The sequence below is a fragment of the Lathyrus oleraceus genome, chromosome 6 (genome assembly GCF_024323335.1).
Source record: "Lathyrus oleraceus cultivar Zhongwan6 chromosome 6, CAAS_Psat_ZW6_1.0, whole genome shotgun sequence".
Classification (NCBI taxonomy): domain Eukaryota; kingdom Viridiplantae; phylum Streptophyta; class Magnoliopsida; order Fabales; family Fabaceae; genus Lathyrus; species Lathyrus oleraceus.
Window position 1 is genome coordinate 455,895,276 of NC_066584.1, and position 20,460 is coordinate 455,915,735.

The window sequence follows — 20,460 nt, forward strand, 5'->3', positions numbered from 1 at the left end:
GAACAAGGTATGGACATTATGAGTATTCTGTAATGCCTTTTGGTGTGACTAATGCGCCTGGAGTATTTATGGAGTATATGAATAGGATTTTCCATCCGTATCTAGACCAGTTTGTTGTGGTGTTTATTGACGATATTTTGGTGTATTCGAAATCTGAAGAAGAGCATGCTGAGCATTTGAGAATGGTTTTAAGAGTTCTACGAGAAAAGAAGTTATTTGCTAAACTGTCTAAGTGTGAATTTTGGTTAGAAGAGGTTAGTTTTCTTGGTCATGTGATTTCAAGAGGTGGTGTTGCTGTTGATCCTTCTAAGATAGAAGCGGTATCTAAGTGGGAAGCTCCGAAGTCAGTTTCTGAGATAAGGAGTTTTCTTGGACTTGCAGGCTATTATAGGAAATTCATCGAGGGATTTTCTAAGTTGGCGTTACCGTTGACGATGTTGACTAGAAAGGGGCAAGCGTTTGTTTGGGACTCAAAATGTGAAGAAGGTTTCCAAGAGTTAAAGAGAAGGTTGACTACTGCTCCTATTCTGATATTACCGAGTCCATCGGAACCATTTGAGGTTTACTGTGATGCTTCATTGTTGGGTTTGGGTGGTGTGTTAATGCAAAATAAGCAGGTTATAGCTTATGCTTCGAGACAGCTGAGGGTTCATGAGAGGAACTATCCGACACACGATTTAGAGTTGGCAGCCGTGGTATTTGTTCTGAAGTTATGGAGGCATTACTTGTACGGGTCAAGATTTGAGGTTTTCAGTGATCATAAAAGTTTAAAGTATTTGTTTGATCAGAAAGAGCTGAATATGAGACAGAGGAGATGGTTAGAGTTCCTGAAGGATTATGACTTTGGGTTGAATTACCATCCGGGTAAAGCAAACGTAGTGGCTGATGCATTGAGTCGGAAATCATTGCATATGTCTATGTTAATGGTTAAGGAATTGGATTTAATTGAACAGTTTAGAGACTTGAGTTTGGTGTGTGAGAGTACTCACAATAGTGTTAAACTGGGAATGTTGAAGTTAACGAGTGGTATTCTGGATGAGATTAGAGAGGGTCAGAAATCCGATGTGCTTTTGGTTGATAAGTTGACTCTAGTGAATCAAGGTCAAGGTGGTGAATTCAGAGTTGATGAGAATGGTGTTTTGAAATTTGGTAATCGGGTGTGTATTCCGGATGTTACCGAACTTAAGAAGAGTATTCTTGAGGAAGGACATCGTAGTGGCCTGAGTATTCATCCTGGAGCTACGAAGATGTATCATGATTTGAAAAAGTTATTTTGGTGGCCGGGAATGAAAAGAGAAATTGCAAGTTTTGTTTATTCTTGTTTGACTTGTCAGAAGTCAAAGATTGAGCATCAGAAGCCGTCTGGGCTAATGCAACCGTTGGCTATTCCAGAGTGGAAGTGGGACAGTATCAGTATGGATTTTGTTTCTGGTTTACCGAGGACGATTAAGAACTTTGAAGCTATTTGGGTGATTGTTGACAGATTGACAAAATCGGCTCATTTCATTCCGATCAGAATGGATTATCCGTTAGAGAGATTAGCTGAGTTGTATATTGAGAAAATTGTAAGTTTGCATGGTATTCCGTCGAGTATTGTTTCGGACAGAGATCCTAGATTTACATCGAAGTTCTGGGAAGGTTTGCAGAAGGCTTTGGGAACTAGGCTGAGATTGAGCTCTGCATATCATCCGCAAACTGATGGTCAGACTGAGAGGACGATTCAGTCACTGGAGGATCTTTTGAGGGCGTGTGTTTTGGAAAAGGGAGGTGCTTGGGATTGTTATTTACCTTTGATTGAGTTTACCTACAACAATAGTTTTCATTCGAGCATTGGTATGGCACCGTTTGAAGCTTTGTATGGTAGGAGATGTCGGACACCTTTATGTTGGTATGAGTCCGGTGAGAGTGCTGTGGTTGGACCGGAGATTGTTCAACAAACTACGGAAAAGATTAAGATGATTCAGGAGAAAATGAGGATTGCTCAGAGTCGTCAGAAGTGTTATCACGACAAGAGGAGGAAGTCACTTGAGTTTCAAGAGGGAGACCATGTGTTTCTTCGTGTTACTCCGATAACTGGGGCTGGTCGAGCTTTGAAGTCGAAGAAGTTGACACCTCGATTTATTGGTCCTTATCAGATTTTGGAGAGGATAGGGGAGGTAGCCTATCGTATCGCTTTACCGCCGTCACTTGCGAATTTGCATGAGGTTTTTCATGTGTCTCAGTTGAGGAGGTACATTCATGATCCGTCGCATGTGGTCCAAGTAGATGATGTCCAGGTGAGAGATAACCTGACTGTTGAAACATCACCTATGAGGATTGAGGATCGAGAGTTGAAGTAGTTGCGGGGTAAAGAGATTGCTTTGGTAAAGGTAGCTTGGGGAGGACCAGCAGGTGGCAATGTGACTTGGGAACTTGAGAGTCAGATGAAGGAGTCTTATCCAGAGTTATTCGCTTGAGGTATGTTTTCGAGGACGAAAACTCTTTTAGTGGGGGAGAGTTGTAACACCCCGATGAAATAAGGATAATTATTTAATTTAAATTAATATAATATTTATTAATTTAATTAATTAATTGGATTATTATTATTGGATTATTTTATTATTATTATTATTGGAATAAAAGTTGGAATTAGAAAAGATCCCATTTGGTAAAAAGAGGTTTTCACGTGAAAACAGAGAAGCGACTCAAAAGAGGAAAAAGGGCAAAAGGCAGAGCCAGAGAACAAGGGTTGGAGAAAGGAAGAGCTTGAAGCTGAAGGATTGCCGGATTAACTCAGGTAAGGGGGGTTTATCATCGTTTAATGGGTATTATGGGATAATATGTACTGGGTAGTGATAAACCATTGATTTACCTCTGATGGGAATGATGTATGATGAAATTTGTGAAATATTGGATGAACGAAATTTGGATTATAAATGAAGGAAATTCGTAGGAATTAGATGTAATAATGTTAGACTTTGTGAAATCGAATAGGGTATGATTTGTGTTAGAGGATATGAACGAATAATGTGTAAAATTGGACTGTGGAAGGTTGAATTGGATAGATCTCGTAGCAGAGAAAGCCATAGCAGATCTGGAAGTCTGGTTTCTGGTCATACGCGTATGGCAGTAGGCAATACGCGTATGAGATGGTCTGGTACGCGTATGGCACCAGGCAATACGCGTATGGATGAGGAAGATGATGTTTTGAACGTAGTTTGGTCTCTGTTGGTACGCGTATGGGGAAGTGATACGCGTAGCATACGCGTATGGGACTAGGCAGTACGCGTATGGGCAGGATTGTGATTTTTCTGTGCTGTTGTTGTGCAGTTTTTGGTTGTTCAGCTGAGTAATGTGATTTAGCTGATGTACGATATATTAGGGATCATTTCCCGTTGTTTTGAGTAGTATAGGTATTAGTAGAGTGTGCTAATACTGTGGTTGTTCTTTGGCATGATCTGATATGCTTATGTGATAAAATACTGATGATGTGTGATGGTATGCATGATCTTGTGAATGTATCAATTATGTGTGCATTTGTGAATAGACTGTTTTATGGCTTAGAGTGTGAGCATATGTCTATTCTTGAATTGTGGTTGATGATTTAGCATTGCTAGGTGATTAGCATGCATATTGTGGCCTTTATGGTGGTAGCTAATTCCCATGGTGAGGAATTAGTGAGTTAGTCATTTCGGACTGTTGTTGATGTTTGCATGCTAGGTGAATTAGCGTGCATAGCATGGCCCTTGGGGTGGTAGCTAATTCCCATGGTGAGGAATTAGTGAGTGAGTCACTAGGTCTCAAATGAGTGGGACTAGTGGGCTTGGTAGCCGTGCCTGGATTTGGACGGTGAGGTGAACTATATGTTCACAAATAGTCGGTACCGCATGCATGGAGTCTCATTGCATAATATGTGTATGGCGTATAATATGAATGGATGTATTCCAATATTATACGTGTGTTTGTGTTGATATTGAGTATGAGCATGAATTGTATTGGTATCGAGTATGAGATTTGAATTGATGTGCCGTTACCGAATGTGTGATGTGATTAGGGTGATTAATGTGTTAAATTACTTAACATGACATGATATTTTATAATGCTCATTATATTGATTGAGGAACTCACCCTTACAACTATTTTTCAGGTAACGAGCAGTGATTGAGTAGAAGCTAGTGCTTGGAGTCTAGTGTAGTCTCCTTAGTGGGTCATGCTCTGATAGATGTAACATCGGGATGGGATGTTTTACCTTGTGGAATAATTTTACATGTAATGTGTTACATGTTCTGCATGATTGATTTGATTTCTATCCGCTGCGTATTTATGCAAATACTTTATGTTTTGAATTAATAAAAGAGCATGACAATTATTATGGTGAATGGTGTGATATGATTGTGTGACACCCTTAACTGCATATTTACTCTGATTTATGTTTTGTTGAATTAATTAATTATTGGGGTATTTTTAGAAGGGTGTTACAATTGCTATTTTGTTGTGTGATTTTGTGTTTTAAAGTGTTGATTGGGGTTCATGGTAGGTTGATTTATGGAATGACCATGGTTTGGGGCTGATCTGGGTAGGTTTAGAGAGTTTTGGGGTTTAAGTTAGGGTTAGGGTTCATCTGATGAACCTTAGGGTTCATCGTTTAAGGGTTTCTGGGTAGGGATCATGTTGAACCCAGGTTTTGGTGGAGGTAGAAGATGAATGTTCATCTTCTTAGGATTATGGTTCATCAGTAGAACCTTAGGGTTCATCTGAAGGGTTAGAGTTCTTGGGTTTCTGGGTGGAAGATTGTTAGGGTTCATCTGAACTCATTTAAGGTTCAAAGGATTTTGGTTTAGGGTTGAAGGAACTTGGAAATTCTAGATGAAGATTGAAGTTTTCGGTTAAATTTCAACCGGAAACTAGGGGTCAGGGTGGTTTTGGGCTTTGAGAGGTGGTCGGAGGTGAGGCTAAGAGAGAAGAGATAAGAGAGAGCGGGACAGAAGAGAGAGGAAGAAAGGAAAGAAATGAAACTATCTGAAGGAAAGTTCCTTATATACCCCATCCAAATTCTCTTTGAGGTGCGCCAAGTGGCGCTCGGTGATGCCCTGTATCAGTTGACTATCTCAGTCAATTGATGATTCCATACCCTATATGTAGCATACACCATATATTAACTGTCTATCTGGTCCATCCGTTTCAAATACCTTCACCAAGTATGATTATCCAACATTCCTCATGAGATTTGCCTGGATCTCATTGTATCAATCCAACGTTTCTAGATGAGAGTCAACCATTGACTCTCTACATGGACCCCTTGACTCCAACATGGGCTCAGAGTCTAATATGCCCCCTCCCCATTGCTCTTCACACGCCCTTTGCCTGACCCATTGATGTTTTCAACACAAATCACGCCCATTGCCCTTTTAATTTAATTTAATTAATTTAACTTATTTTCTTAATAATTAGTTTTATTAATGAATTTTTATCATTAGCATTTAATCAAGAATTAATTAATTTAGTTAATAAATTAATTTTAATAATTAAGACTTTATTTTATTTCTAATTAATAATTAAAAAATACAAAAATATGCTTTACGATTAAGGTTTATTATAATAATTCCGCGATTGATTTTAGGGTTAGTATTTAAAAATTATTAGGATTAATTAGGGTTTAATCGAGATCATACCAATTTTTCTCCTTCGTCAATTAATTATGTTTAATATTCTCAAATAGAATCAATTATGTATATATATGTAATTTAATTTAATTTCTAATTACATTAACTATAATATTTTAACAAACTAATCAATTAATCAAAATTAATGTCACAAATTCAATTTTAAGTCATCTGCCCTTGTGCATTGAGGCATTTTGAAAATCAAACATTTCTTAGTCCCGATGCATTGACAAATTTCAATAAGCTAAAAACAACCAACCAAACAAACATTTTCTTGAAGAACTACAGTGCTATGATCTTTCATATTACTTGAGGGTACGTAGGCATAAAGTTGTAGCACTCTAGCGAGTACAACAACCAAAATCATTTTCTTTGTCCCTTTTTTTTCAACATTTTCTCTTAATAACAAAATAATTTCTTGTAAATAAATAAATAAAGCAAGAATAAATATCAAAAGCAAACTTCCCTTAGACAAACACACTAACCCTAGATTTAGAGGAGGATCTCATTGAGTACAATGGAGGTGAGGGGTGCCTAATATTTTTATCTTGCTTAACCGACTCCCGAACCCTGGGTCTCATCCTTAGCCTTATATTTTATCATTATTTCTTTGTTCCTTAGGAACGAATAAAGAATGATGGTGACTCTATAATTTTTCCAGCCACGACAATTTGACTGGTTAGAAGTCATAGATTGAACATCAGAAGTTGTTGGGTCTAATGCAGCCATTGACTATTCTTGAGTGGAAGTGGGACAACATTTTAATGGATTTTGTGACAAGTTTGCCGAAGATGACGAAGGAATGTGATCCATTTGGGTTATTGTTGATAGACTGACTAAATCGGCTCATTTAATTTCGATTAAGATCTGTTATTCGTTGCAAAAGTTGGTTGAGTTATACATTGAGAAGGTTGTTAGCTTGCATGGTATTCCGTCGAGTATTATGTTGGATAGAGATTCAGGGTTTACATCAAGGTTTTGGCAGAGTTTGTAGGAAGAAACGAGTACTAAGTTGAAGTTAATTTATGCTTATCATCTGTAGGCAAACGGTCAAACGGAAAGAACTATCAAATCTTTGGAGGATATGTTGAGGGCTTGTGTGTTAGAACAAGGAAATGCTTAGGATAGCTACTTGTCGTTGATTGAGTTCACCTACAACAACGATTTTCATTCCAATATTGGAATGGCACCGTTCGAGACATTGTATGGTAGGAGGTGTAGGATACCTTTATATTGGTATGAATCAGGTGAGAGTGTGGTGCTTGGACTTGAGATCGTCCAGCAGACCTCTGAGAAGATAAAAATGATCCAAGAGAAGATGAAAGCTTCACAAAGTTTCCAGAAGAGACATCATAATAAGAGGAGGAAAAGACTTGAGTTCCAAGAGGGAGATCATGTGTTTTTGTGATTACTTCGTTAACTGGTGTTGGTCGAGTTTTGAAGTCTCGAAAGCTCACTCCATGTTTTGTTGGTCCATATAAGATCTTGTAGAGGATAAGAGAAGTGGCCTACAAAGGTTCATTACCGTTGTTTCTTTTGAATCTTTGTGATATCTTTCACGTGTCCTAGTTGATGAGATACATTTCAGATTTGTCTCATGTGATCCAAGTGGATGATGTACATGTGATAGAGAGACCTGACTGTGGAGGCATCACTCATGTATATAGAGGCTCCGGAAATGAAATAGTTATGTGGTAAGGAGATTTCCTTGGTGAAGGTAGTGTGGGGAGGACCAGCTGGTGGGAGTATAACTTGGAGCTAGAGAGTCAGATGAGAGAGTTGTATCTAACTTTGTTTCCTTCAGGTAATTTTCGAGGGCAAACATTATTTAAGTGGGGGAGAGTTGTAACACCCTGAAACTTGATTAAGTTATTTAATCAGATTATTTTGTATTTTATTTAATTAATTAGTGCTTGGTATGTTTTTAATTAAATATGCATAATGATTGTATGTGTATGTAAGATCTTGGTGGGGTGTAGTGAGAGTGTTGGTGGGGTGCTAGGAGGACTGAAAAAACTAAAATAATTAAATAATTAGATTTGCAATTATTTTGATTATTAATTAAAACAAAATAGAAAAGGAGATATTTGGTGGAAAATAGGGAATAATTAGAATTATTACTATTATTATAATAAAATTAGAATTAAATATGGTATGTTGGTAAATAAGAGGGTAAGTGAGGGTATGATGGAAAACATAAGTTTGAGGAGATTAAGGTTACTAATAAAAAGTTTAGTAAAGAGGGTTTGAGATTATTCTACGTAAAACATAATTTTGGAGAAGGAATAAGCTAGGGCTAGGAGAACCTCCATTGATAGAGCTTGAAGATATTTTGCTAGAAAATTTAAGGTAGGGGGGGATTACTCCTAATATGGTATAGATTGGATGATTGGATAGAGAGAAATTCTTAATCCGTTAGGCTTTTCATAACTTTTTCCCTTTTGATGAATGAATGATGAACATGAACTGCATTATGTAATATTATGATTAGATGTTGTGTTATGTGATTTTCGTGAATTGTTTTACCATGAGAGTTATGTGTTATTTTTGATGAAATTGGTATGAAAGTGTGTTCATATGTGTATTGTGATTTTGATGAATAAAGTATGTAAAAATCATTGATTAAATGAGTAAATTGCACGTTAGTTGATAGATAAATGATGTATTATTGTTAGATAATGTTTTTCCTAATATTTACTGTTCGATTTTGGGTATGGGAAGTGGAAATTGGAGTTTTAAATTGAACTCCAATGGCAAAAACACAAGTTCTATTTTTGGTTCAGGGTGACGGGCGTCACCTTAATGACACCCAAATCGTCATTGTTTTAGAGGCGCTTACATGCGTCAATAATATGATGGGTAGACTATCATGGTCCCCAAGCACAATTGTATGGGAAGGTCGTCATAGTGATGACGTGTAAGGTGATGTGGACAATCACATGTGTTACCTGTGTGGCGTGTGACCCGTCATACAACTAAAATAAGCACCGACCGCTTAATTGTAAGGAATTGAGTTGTCAGTTCATATTTTGATGTTGTGATTTAACTAGACTGCTATTTTTGGCTGTTGTTTTGAAGATAATAGATGTTTATTATTAATTTTCGAATAAATTAATTATTATGATATTGTGAATGATTGTGGTGATTGTATGGTGGTCATTTGATGATATTGCATGTTATGCTGAATCATGCATCATGGTGTACGGACTTCGATCCAATTTTGGTGTACTCTCGTTCAATGGTGAGGATTCAGGAGCGAGTAGCTGGTTCCAAATGGAAATCAGTGAAGCATTATTTATGGTGATAATAACGATTTTGTGTGCTCTGGTCCTATGGTGGAGATTCAGAAGCGAGATGAATTTGTGGTTTCCATAATGGTACCACACGCATTGTAAAGTCGTGGTGTCGAGTACATTACATTCATTGTTGCATATGTATTAAATGATTATATTGGTATTGGTGATTGAGAATACTTTTGTGGTGTATGCGAAAAAATTGTGTCGAATAATTATTGATGTTTGTTTAGTCTACCCTCACATACTTGTGCACTAATATATATTATGAGTTTATTCTCACCCCTTTATTGTTTGTGTGGTTATGTGTTCCTTCTTGAATTCTATGCTCTTTCATGGGGTATGAAAGCAATTTTGAGAGGTTTCGAAATATTGTCTAGTTTAAAGGTGAATTTTTATAAGAGCGAGATTTATGGGATTAATTTGTGTGAGAGGAGTATGAATACTTCAACTTTTTTTTGTCCTTTTGCAAATACCATATTCCTTCCAAATTCTTAGGTGTGAAAGTTGAAGATAGTCCAAGAAGATTTCACCCAAATTCTTAGGTGTGAAATTTAAAGATAGTCCAAGAAGATTTCACATGTGGAAGGACGTCATCAACAATGTTGCAAATAGATTGTCAGTTTGAAAAAACAGATTTCTATCTCTGGGAGGTAAGGTCGTGTTGATTAACGCAATGATGAACCTAATACCTATTTATACTTTATCTTTTTATAAAGCCCCAATCAAGGTTCTGAAGGAAATCAGTCGAATTCAAGCCAATTTTCTATGAGGGGTTCTGATGTCAAGAGAATAATCTATTGGGTTAATTGGGATTAAGTGTGCAAACCCAAAGAAGAAGAGGGCCTCAATATAATTTTTTTTTTGAGATTTTCAACAAGGCCTTGCTACTTAAACGGAAGTGGGAGATATTGAAGGGAAATGATTCATTGTGGAGTGGGATTTTGAGACATAAGTACCATAATCCGGAGTTGAAGATGTTTACCGAAGAAGGAAGAACAATTAATAGAGGAGACTCAATATGGTGGAGGGACCTTTTAAATGTGGAACTTAAGAATGAGACAAACCAAAATATTTGTACTAACCATATTTTATACAGGTTGAAGAGTGACAACGAGATCTCTTTTTGGAATAGAAAATGGATTGGTAACCAAACTTTGAAGGAGGCCTTTTTTGAAGCATTTGAAGGGGTTGTTGATAAGTTTGGTAGCGTTGCGAATGCAAGCTTTTGGGATGATGGAACTTGGTTTTGGAAGACGATGCTTTAAATCATGTCGAGTGATTTCGAGCCTATGCAGGTTGAAGTGGATGAATTAATTTGGCTAGCTGATGACCGAGAAAATTTTACTATGAAATCTTACTATGCTAAACTGGATTCTAGTACGACGGAGCATTCAGATGTAATGATAACAACCCAACAAAAACTCTATATTTCTATTATTTGGTTAACTATCATCTGGAATATTTGATTGATAAAAAATACTATTTTATTCAAAGATAAATTGTTTAATTTTGAGGACTTCTTATCATCCATTAAAATTCATGTGGTAGAAGTGGATTGGAGTTAAATAATAAATCAACTCTTTTAGTTTTGAGGACTCCTATATTTTAAAGTCAAATGGAAGGTTTTTTTACAAAAATAACCCACCTTTTCAAGGAAATTCCCAAAGTACCCCTGGTTTCAAAAAAAATCTCAAACTACCCCACTTTTAGAAGGAGTCGCCAATTGAATTGGAGACTCCTCTTAAAACTTGAATGGAGGCGCCAATTGGATTGGCTAGGGCAGGTGCCCTAGCCAATCCAGTTGGCGCCCCTGTGTAGGTTTTAAGAGGAGTCACCAATTCAATCGGAGACTCCTCCTAAAATGCAATTTTTGTGTTATAAATAGATGCGTTGTGTGAGTAACTGTTCCACATCTCATATAATCATTTGGAAATCATGTTTGGTGTTCGTCGCCGATACGGAAAGGTGATTTATGCGAGAGACAAACCTCAAATGTTGATGCTGTTTTGGAACATCACTACGTTGGATCAACTGAAGAGGGAGCTGGTTCATTGGTTAGATGGGAAAATACCAGAAGGGAAAAAGATCAGAAGTATTGAGAGACTTGACAGTATCTTTGGTTGGGTGCGAATGAAGACTGATAAGGATGCTAGGGAAATGATGTTCGGTCGAGACGACGTCAATTTGATTGTTGTAATCAGTTAGAAATATATATGTTTTCAGATGTTTTATACTGATGTTTGTTGTGAACCTCGTTGTAACAAAAACTTAATGATATATAATGATTGAAGGTTACAGAAATACAATGTTATAAAATGCTTAAGACCTAGATGATGCTCCTCGATTGGGACAGTTGTTCTTGTTGTGTCCTGGTTGACGACATATACTACATAATCTTATCATTTTATCTGTGGAATCCATCTCTGTTCTGATACGTGTGCTGTTTGGCCTTCCTTTCTTCTTTCTACGCATCTCGTCATTGTGCCAAACAATATCACCTTCATATGGAGGCCAGTAATCCTCCATTGGTAGTACTAAGAAGCTTTGAGTATATACATTCATGATGGTGTTGGCCTTGTACACATCAGATAAATGGTTGTAAGCGTCTTGACGAGTATAAGCGCATGCTGCTATGACATGGGAGCAAGGTATGCGGAAGGCCTGGAATTTTCCATAATCGCACCAACTTCTGTTTAGTCTAACAACGTAGGCTAAATTTGGTCTCCCCTCGTTGTGGTCTATTGTTTCCTGGACACTGAAATTTTGCCTATGACGGTCAAAGACTGTTACAACGTGTGTGCTAGCTTTGATGCTCTCCTCTTTCATGACCTTCATGCAACACTCACTGAATACTTGCCCGGATATTAACACTGCACTCCATCTTTCACCTCTGGTTGCGAACATAGAAGCCAACCTATAATAGGTTGATCTTACCAAGGCGGTTATCGGCAGATTTCAAATTCCTTTGAATACCCCGTTCATGCATTCCACAATGTTTATTGTCATGTGGCCCCATCGACAACCTCTGTCAAATGCTCTTGTCCATTGCTCTACTGGTATGTTATTTAGCCATCTCCTGCGTCTTCATTAGACAATCTAATTTCATCACGATAATATTAAAATGACGACTGAGTTAGAGCATACCCAACATTCACCACCTTCTTGCGAAGATTCTTATCTTTTATAGCACACATGAAGTTTTGTGCAATGTGTCTGATATAGTAGACATGGGTAGAAGGAGGATCATTCCATCCGTTGTCATGGTTGTTGTAGGCACTCTCAATGGCAGCATGCCTATCAGAAATCAAACAGAGATTGGCTTGTGGAGCCACATGCGTTCTGAGATGTCGAAGAAAGAAACCCCATCCACCAGCCGTTTCACCTTCAACAAGAGCAAAGGCAATGGGAAAGACATTGTGGTTGCCGTCTTGTGCAACTGCCATGAGCAAAGTACCATTGTATTTTTCGTATAACCAAGTGCCATCAATTTGAATAATAGGTTTGTAGAATGCGAAACCTTTGATGCACGGGTCAAATGCCCAAAAGAGACGGTGAAAGATTCTATTACCTGTAACACAGGTTCCGTCTGGCATCATCGCTGGCAATGTCTCCATAATTGCCACAGTTCCTGGGACATATGTTTTTAGTGCCCATAGAAACCGTGGCAATTCCTTGTATGAATCCTCCCAGTTGTCGAAAACTTGTTCAACAGCCTTTGTCCTCGCAATCCAGGCTTTCTTGTAAGATGGAGTATAATTATATGTTGTTCTGATATGGGATATGATTATACTCACCTTCACTGATGGGTCTTTATTAACCAACGGCAGAATGTCTTGACATATCAAAGTTGCGCTTAGTTTACGGTGATCTTGTTCAACGTTAGCTGCAATGCAACTGTGCGGTGGGTCTATTGAAGCGATCTCCCAAGAGTCATTTTTCTTCTTGTAAGACGCAGCCAAATGAAACTTACAAAGCATGTTACAACATTCGATAACATACCTTCTAGCATCAGTGCGTTTCACTGTAAAGTTAGCAGAGTTGTTCATGTGGAATTTTTTGATTTCCAGAACACATTCTTCTTTGGTACGAAACATGTCTCCCACCTTTAATTCGCCTTCTGATCTCAGATACAGATTATAGAAAACACTGTTGGATGTTTCATCGTCGTGAAGATCCATATTTGTCATATGTTGAGGCGGATTGTAGACATGACTAGGAGGTATTGGTGGTGGTTGATCATCATCTTCATCGTCGTTGTTCAGCATGTGATCAACCTGTATCTCAGACTCCTCTTCTTCTTCATCAACGACGTCCACTTCTGCTTATGCTTCTGGGTTGACTTCATCTGACCATTGTCGATCATCTTCACCAAATTCATCTTGACCGGTTAGTTGAGACTGTTGAGATGGTATACATGGTTGAAGAGTAATATACAACTCAATACAGTTGCAACCTGAATGTTCATGACTAACAAACATGTATTCAACATCTTCATCGTCTCGTACCTTAAGGGGGAAATACTTGCATTGACTATTCTAAAAAAATATTGGATTTTGATATGTGATCTTTGACACAATACCTGATCCTATACAGGATTGTATTCTTTTTTTCAAATGCAAGAAGGTTGCATTTCTCTTGATCGTGAGTTTAATGGTATCGGTGTTTCGAAAACAAAAACCATATAGCTCAGACTCGTATGTTTCACCGTTGTATTGAATGTTGACACTGTATAATGATGAAGATGACATTGTGCAGATGAAAACTATTTTCTTACTGCAGATGAATGTGAGTGAAGTGTCTTGGATGTTGATAGTAAGACACTTAAATAGAGGAGTGAAATGTCTCACATGCTAGCTAGTTCGGAGTGACGTGTCGCACATGCAAGCTACTCCGAAATGACGTGTCGCACATGCAAGCTACTCCGAAATGATGTGTCAACCATGTAAGCTACTAAGAAGTGACATGTTCATCATGCAAGAGACAAGACAACCACGTGTCAGACATGCAGACACACACTCCAAATGAATTGGCGCCCCCACTCATTCCTTGCACATGGGCGCCAATTCAAGTGGAGACACCATACATTCAGACCTCGAAACCAGCAATCAGACCTAGGTCTTGCATGTATGTCCCTATGGAGGCGCCAATTTGAATGGCGACCCCTTTTAAAGGTTGTACATGGTCGCCAATTCAAGTGGAGACACCATGCAAGCACAACTTTTCATGCTCCCATCCATTTGCCTATAAATACATCCACTCCATCAACATTTCTTCCGCACCATCACTCTCACTACTTCTTCTACAATTTCATCTCCAACAACTTCTTGTAGTTTCATCTACACCAACCCCCCGACAAAACGTCTATCCTCACAATGGGCGAATCACATAGAGGAACGGTTGCAAACATCGCAACATATGTAAGTTTTTTCTTTTGTTAACTTTTTATCTTTCATCTTCACCAACCCCCTTTTATTTTAACATACCAACTTAGTCAAGTTTTTTATTCTTTCTTTTATAGGATGTATCAAGGTTCCGAACTCGGGTCCACGAATATGTCCATATGGACCCGATGATTCAACCTTATGTTGAACTCGCCGGTTTTGGTCATATAAGCAAGATTTTGTCTTGGTCCATAGATAACAAATTCATTCTAGCTTTATGCGAAAGATGGAGACCAGAGACACACACATTTTGGTTCCCAACCGGTGAGTGTACCGTGACGTTAGAAGACGTCTACATGCTTTTGGGACTACCCATTGAAGGTAAGGTTGTTAATGGTAAAACCAACTATGCAAATTCAATTTGCATGGAGCTCTTAGACACTGATTTGTTAGATGATAATGCAAGAGGTCAAGGTATACTACTCTCACGCCTTAAGTCGTACTATAATAGTTTATACTTAGATGAGCATTCTACCGAAGATGCTCGAATAATAAAAACTAGGTGTTATATTATGCTATTAATTGGCTCGTTTTTATTTCCCGAAGGTAGTGGTTCTAGCATGCATATTATGTATTTACCTCTACTTAGACATGTAGATAGAATAGGAAGTTACAATTGGGGATCTGCTTGTCTAGCCTATCTCTATAGCTCCTTGCGCAAAAACTCACACAAAGAGACATCTACATTTTCTGGATGTGCTGCTTTGCTACAGGCATGGGGTTGGTCAAGACTACCGTCTCTAGCACCCGTCAATAACAACCCTTTCACATTTCCGTATGCACAAAAGTAAGTTGTTTAAATTGCTATATCTTTACTTACTTCTTTAAAGATTATCACCTCTAACTAATATTTTTTGACTTTTTGGTGTAGATGGTCTGCACGTGATATGAGTTACAACAGATGTCCAAGACACTGTATTACTAAGTATCACAACCTGTTGGATCACCTTCGACCGACAGACGTAAGGAAAATAACTTAATTATTTCGTTATATTTTGTTAACTTCTTCTACATTGACTACAATCCTATCTTCTTTCATATTTCAGTTCATTTGGCGTCCATACCTTAATTTGGATCATGACCATGAGGTTAACGCTGAAGACGCGGCCGTATGGACTGCATGCACACCGATAATACGGTTCACAATTGTGGAGATGCACAACAGTGATAGTGTGAAGTTGCAGTTCGGTATGCTCCAAAATATCCCAGATCCCCCAGCTAGCCTAGGAGAATGACATCTGCGCAAAGTTAACGACAAATGGAACTTCAATCCATGACAAAGCTTCGCAAGATCGGAGTGTCGCAAATGGAAGCACCGTCATGACCATGTGTTAACTGACGCAGTCATGCCAACTGAAGAAAAACCAAGTCGTACTTATATGGCTTGGTACAGATCGGTTGGTTTTCAGTTCATCGCCGAGGATATGTACTTGTACGACCCACGCCAGATGACTTACACACCTGACACCTCAACATCAAACCCCCAACAACAGTGTCAAACCGGATACACACAACCCCATGTCCGTCAAACGTTCCATTCAACCAACACACAAACATACAACTAAAACATTCCATACACCCAACCCCAATACCACCAGTAACATATTGACCATCAACCTGAGACTCAACATCGCTTTGCACCCACCCCATCACCCTACCAAAGTCACCTAAGCCAGAACACCCAACGATCATTCAACACCAATCGCCCCTCCTCCTACCGTAGCCAAGAAATCCAAACATCACAAAACCAAAACATCCAACAATCCTATCTCTACCAAACACCCCAACAACCTTTCCAACCTTTCCTCGACGCATCGTTCACACCCATGCCTCCCTTCAACCGTCCCGGTCGCCCATCAATGAGTCAACAACATCCCAACTTCTCTGACATGGGTCATGAGCTCAGCTACGGCGGTACACCATCGATGCATACTGAAGACTATGCCGAATTGTCTGACTACCTCAACAGACCTTCTCCTGTAGTTGGTAGTGACGCTCCTGGCCCCTCAGATGATCAAACACCGGTACCGAATCGTCAATGTAGGTTAGGGCCACGGGTTATGGTAGCTAGAGGATGTGGGACCGGAGGTCGGTTAGGTGATCCCGATCATCACCATTAGATTTCTTTGTGCAAACAACAAATTTTATTAATATCAATTGGTCTTATATCAAATTTATCTATCACTTATACCATATAACACAAAAAATTGCATTTTAGAAGGAGTCTTCAATTGAATTGACGACTCCTCTTAAAACCTACACAGAGGCGCCACCTAGTCAATCCAATTGGCGTCTCCATTCAAGTTTTAAGAGGAGTCTCCAATTCAATTGACGACTCCTTCTAAAAGTGGGGTAGTTTGAAATTTTTATTGAAACCAATGATATTTTGGGAATTTTCAGTGGATTATTTTTGTAAAAAACCCCAAATGGAACACTTCGTCTTTATATTTTATATTACATTTGCAATTAAAATTCACAAATATGTAAAAAAACATATATCTAAAATGAGAATTATGACGTGGTGTTGAAGGAGTGAAGTCGATTTGTCAAAAGTCTTCCCCAAATTCCACACTCCCTTCTTCGTTTCAGGGTCTTCCTCCATCCCAATCTTCATTCATCCCTAATCAAAACCCTTTACAGAGTTCTTCTCTGCTTCACGAATTGATCCATGGCTTTCCATCTCAATCTCTCACCATTGGCATTATGGATGCTAACCACCATCATCTTCTCCCTCTGCTTCGCTACCGAATCAAACGAAGAACGAACCAGCGAGCTTCTATCACTTCAATCAAGATCCAGTTCCGGAATAATCCATCTCAACGACCAATCCGTCGCTCGTTTCATAACCTCCGTCAAAACCCCAAGACCCTACTCCCTTCTCATCTTCTTCGACGCCGCGCAACTCCGCGACAAATCCGAACTCCGTCTCACGGAGCTTCACAAAGAATTCTCCATCGTCGCTTCTTCCTTCATCACCAACAACGCTAACCATTCGTCTCTCTCAAAACTCTTCTTCTGCGACATCGATTTTAAAGAATCACAACTCACTTTTTCACAATTCGGCGTCAACTCTCTCCCTCACATCCGTCTGGTCGGTCCTAACCACGGACTCAAGGATTCCGAACACATGGATCAAGGTGATTTCTCTCGGCTCGCGGAATCGATGGCTGAATTCGTCGAATCGAGAACTAAGTTAACCGTTGGAACCATTCATCGACCGCCGCTTCTGTCGAGAAACAAAATCATCCTCATTACGGTTGGATTCTTGATCTGGTTATCTTATTTCGTGAAGAAGCTTCTCACTGGTGAAACACTGTTGCATGACCCTAGGGTTTGGTTGGCGGGTTCTGTTTTTGTTTACTTTTTCAGTGTTTCTGGTGCAATGCATAATATTATAAGGAAAATGCCTATGTTTCTTGTGGATCGTAACGATCCTTCGAAGCTTGTGTTTTTCTATCAGGGATCTGGAATGCAGCTTGGTGCTGAGGGTTTTACTGTTGGATTCCTGTATACACTTGTGGGTTTGCTTTTGGCGTTCATGAGCCATGGTCTTGTTAAGATCAAGAGTGTTAAGGTGCAGAGGGTGGTTATGATTTTTGCTCTGTTGGTTTGTTTTTTGGCTGTGAAGCAGGTTGTCTTTTTGGATAATTGGAAGACTGGATATGGGATTCATGGATATTGGCCCTCTAATTGGAACTTTTGAGGTTTGGCACGGACTATTCGACTTCTTTTCCTCTGAAATTCGAGAATTTTGGGTATGTAAAACTTTGCATTCCTTTCTGAAATCTTAAAACTTACCGAAAATGATGTCTTATATTATGTTAGAACTTTAAATGTAGCTTGTCGTTGCGCTGTTGTGGCAGTGGCTCGGATTTGAGCTAGAATTTGAGTATGAAACAAAACTTATAATCCTCAGAGTACTTTTTGTTTGGATGATTTATGGTTAGTGGTAACTGGATTATGTTGCATTTAATTTTTCTGATTTATGCTGTTTAAGTTGATTGGTATATCTGTCTTAAGATGCTCCCTTAAAACTGAATGTGCATGCACTTATATTTTTGTGTAAGTTCGGGAGAGATATAGCCATTAATCTTTAGGATTCAGCTTGTCTGAACTGCAGGGTGTAGCGCTGAATGAAAAATCAAGAGAGTTGGTTTTGATAAATCCATAGATCTCTAATAAGTGGCTTCCAAAAATTGATCCACTTAGCACTTCACACCAAAAAATTTATAATCAAGGGAGTGCATTTTATTTGGATGTGTTATTAGTCGTAATTGGACCATGTTGCATTTCGTTTTTTTTTAAATTTAATTTATGCTGTAAATTGATTGCTATATGCCTATATCTGTCTTAAAGATGCTCCCTTAAAACTGATTGCGCAGCTATGATGCATATGTACGAGTACGGTACCCGGTACGGAATGCAATATTAAACTGTTCAATTCACAACAAAATATTACAATAAAAGTTTAAAAAGTCTAAATATGTGTTAGGTTACCATAACAAAGAAACTCAAATACGTAAATGTATTATATCAATATATGGAAAAACCACAAATTTTACTTGAAAAGGAATAATGAAAAAAAAAGTATCACGAGTGCGTATGGGTACTTCACTATTTTAGAAGTACCTATGCTTCAGAGTTGTGTAGAGAGACACTTGTATTTTTATTGAAGTGCGTAAGAGATATAGCCATTAATCTCTAGGATTTGGCTTTGTGAAGTGCAGGGTATATCTATGGATGATAAAATTAAGCGAGTTAGTTTTGATAAATCCATAGATCTCTATCAACTATTACTTAGCTTATCAAAAAAATATGATCCACTTAACACTTCACTCTAGAATTTCCTATTTGACTTTGGAGTATCACACATCTTCTAAATCACAAGTCAAATTGTGGTTGTTTTGATGAAAATCTTTGTTAATTTTGGTTCAATACTCAAATTACTTGTTTGCATATATGGCCTAGTATAGTGGACTGTGTTAATTTCCATGGTCATGCATGCACTCGTTTGACATGTTTTTAAAGTTAATGTTTGGTCTTTGGTGCTCCGACTTTGGCCAATGGGTTTGATAATCCAAGTTCTCATTTTTCACACTTTTAGTATGTCTGAGTAGGTAGAAAACAAGGTGGAAAATAACAAATTTTATATCCCAGTGCAAACTGGTTAGTTGTCTATTACTTCTCTCTATCTCATGATGTATAATGATTTTTTTTCAAAGACCTCCTAGTTTCAACCTGCAAAACCCAGTAAACCCATAGGCTTTGTTTGGGAACCAAGTAAACCCATAGGCTTTGTTTGGAAACCAAGTAAACTCATAGGCTTTGTTTGAGAGTTTAAGAGGGGAGGGGAAGCATTTGAAAAAAAGGAAGGATGAAGTAGAAAAAGTTGAAGGTTTTGGAAAGGGGAGACTTTGGGGGTTTATTTTCATAATTCAGAATCCCCCTTATATGGTATGGGGGAATGTATTGTAGAATGGCTTGGAGGGTTTTCAATGGCTTAAATAAATTATTCAAATACGATCTATGATGTTATAATTATCTAAATATTAAAAATATATTAATCACAAACATCCATTTATCATTATTCATTCTATACAAAAGCACTCTCTCAAAAAAGTTAAAAGATTCGTCTTTTTTTCCTTTTACTCTTCAAAGTCCTCCATTCCTCCAAAATCCCAAACAAAGCCTTAAAAACAAGGGCATTTGTTCATCCGACTTGGCAGTGAGTGAAAAAAAAAGTGGGTAGCATCTTTTTGGCTGTTAGCTATACTGGGATTGTGGGATTCACAAGCTCAAGTTTGATCTCTTGCTGAAGAAATTGATGCCATAGGAACAAATAACAAATTTTGATGCATATTCTATACTTGGGTTTGGAAATATATTTGGGTCTCAAATTTTCTGATCATTTGATACAAACCTATTGAATCTTGTGTTAAAGGTCATTTGATACAACTTGTTGTTAGTGTTGGGTTTGGATTCTTGTCCTGTAGTCGAAAGCTTCTGAGCAATTTTAGAGGGGGCATACTGAGCCTACCTTTCACTATGCTTATGTTAACTTTCACACTGGATTTGATTTTG

At 38.2% G+C, this 20,460-nt stretch overlaps 1 protein-coding gene across 1 annotated transcript; it reads left to right on the forward strand.

Annotated features, from left to right (window-relative positions):
• The first annotated feature begins 16,879 nt into the window (after window positions 1-16,879).
• Window positions 16,880-18,352, forward strand: LOC127097132 (probable dolichyl-diphosphooligosaccharide--protein glycosyltransferase subunit 3B). Its single transcript, XM_051035639.1, has one exon. It carries the CDS (start codon window positions 17,048-17,050, stop codon window positions 18,080-18,082), a length of 1,035 nt encoding a protein of 344 aa, XP_050891596.1. The 5' UTR covers window positions 16,880-17,047; the 3' UTR covers window positions 18,083-18,352.
• Window positions 18,353-20,460: the final 2,108 nt, after the last annotated feature.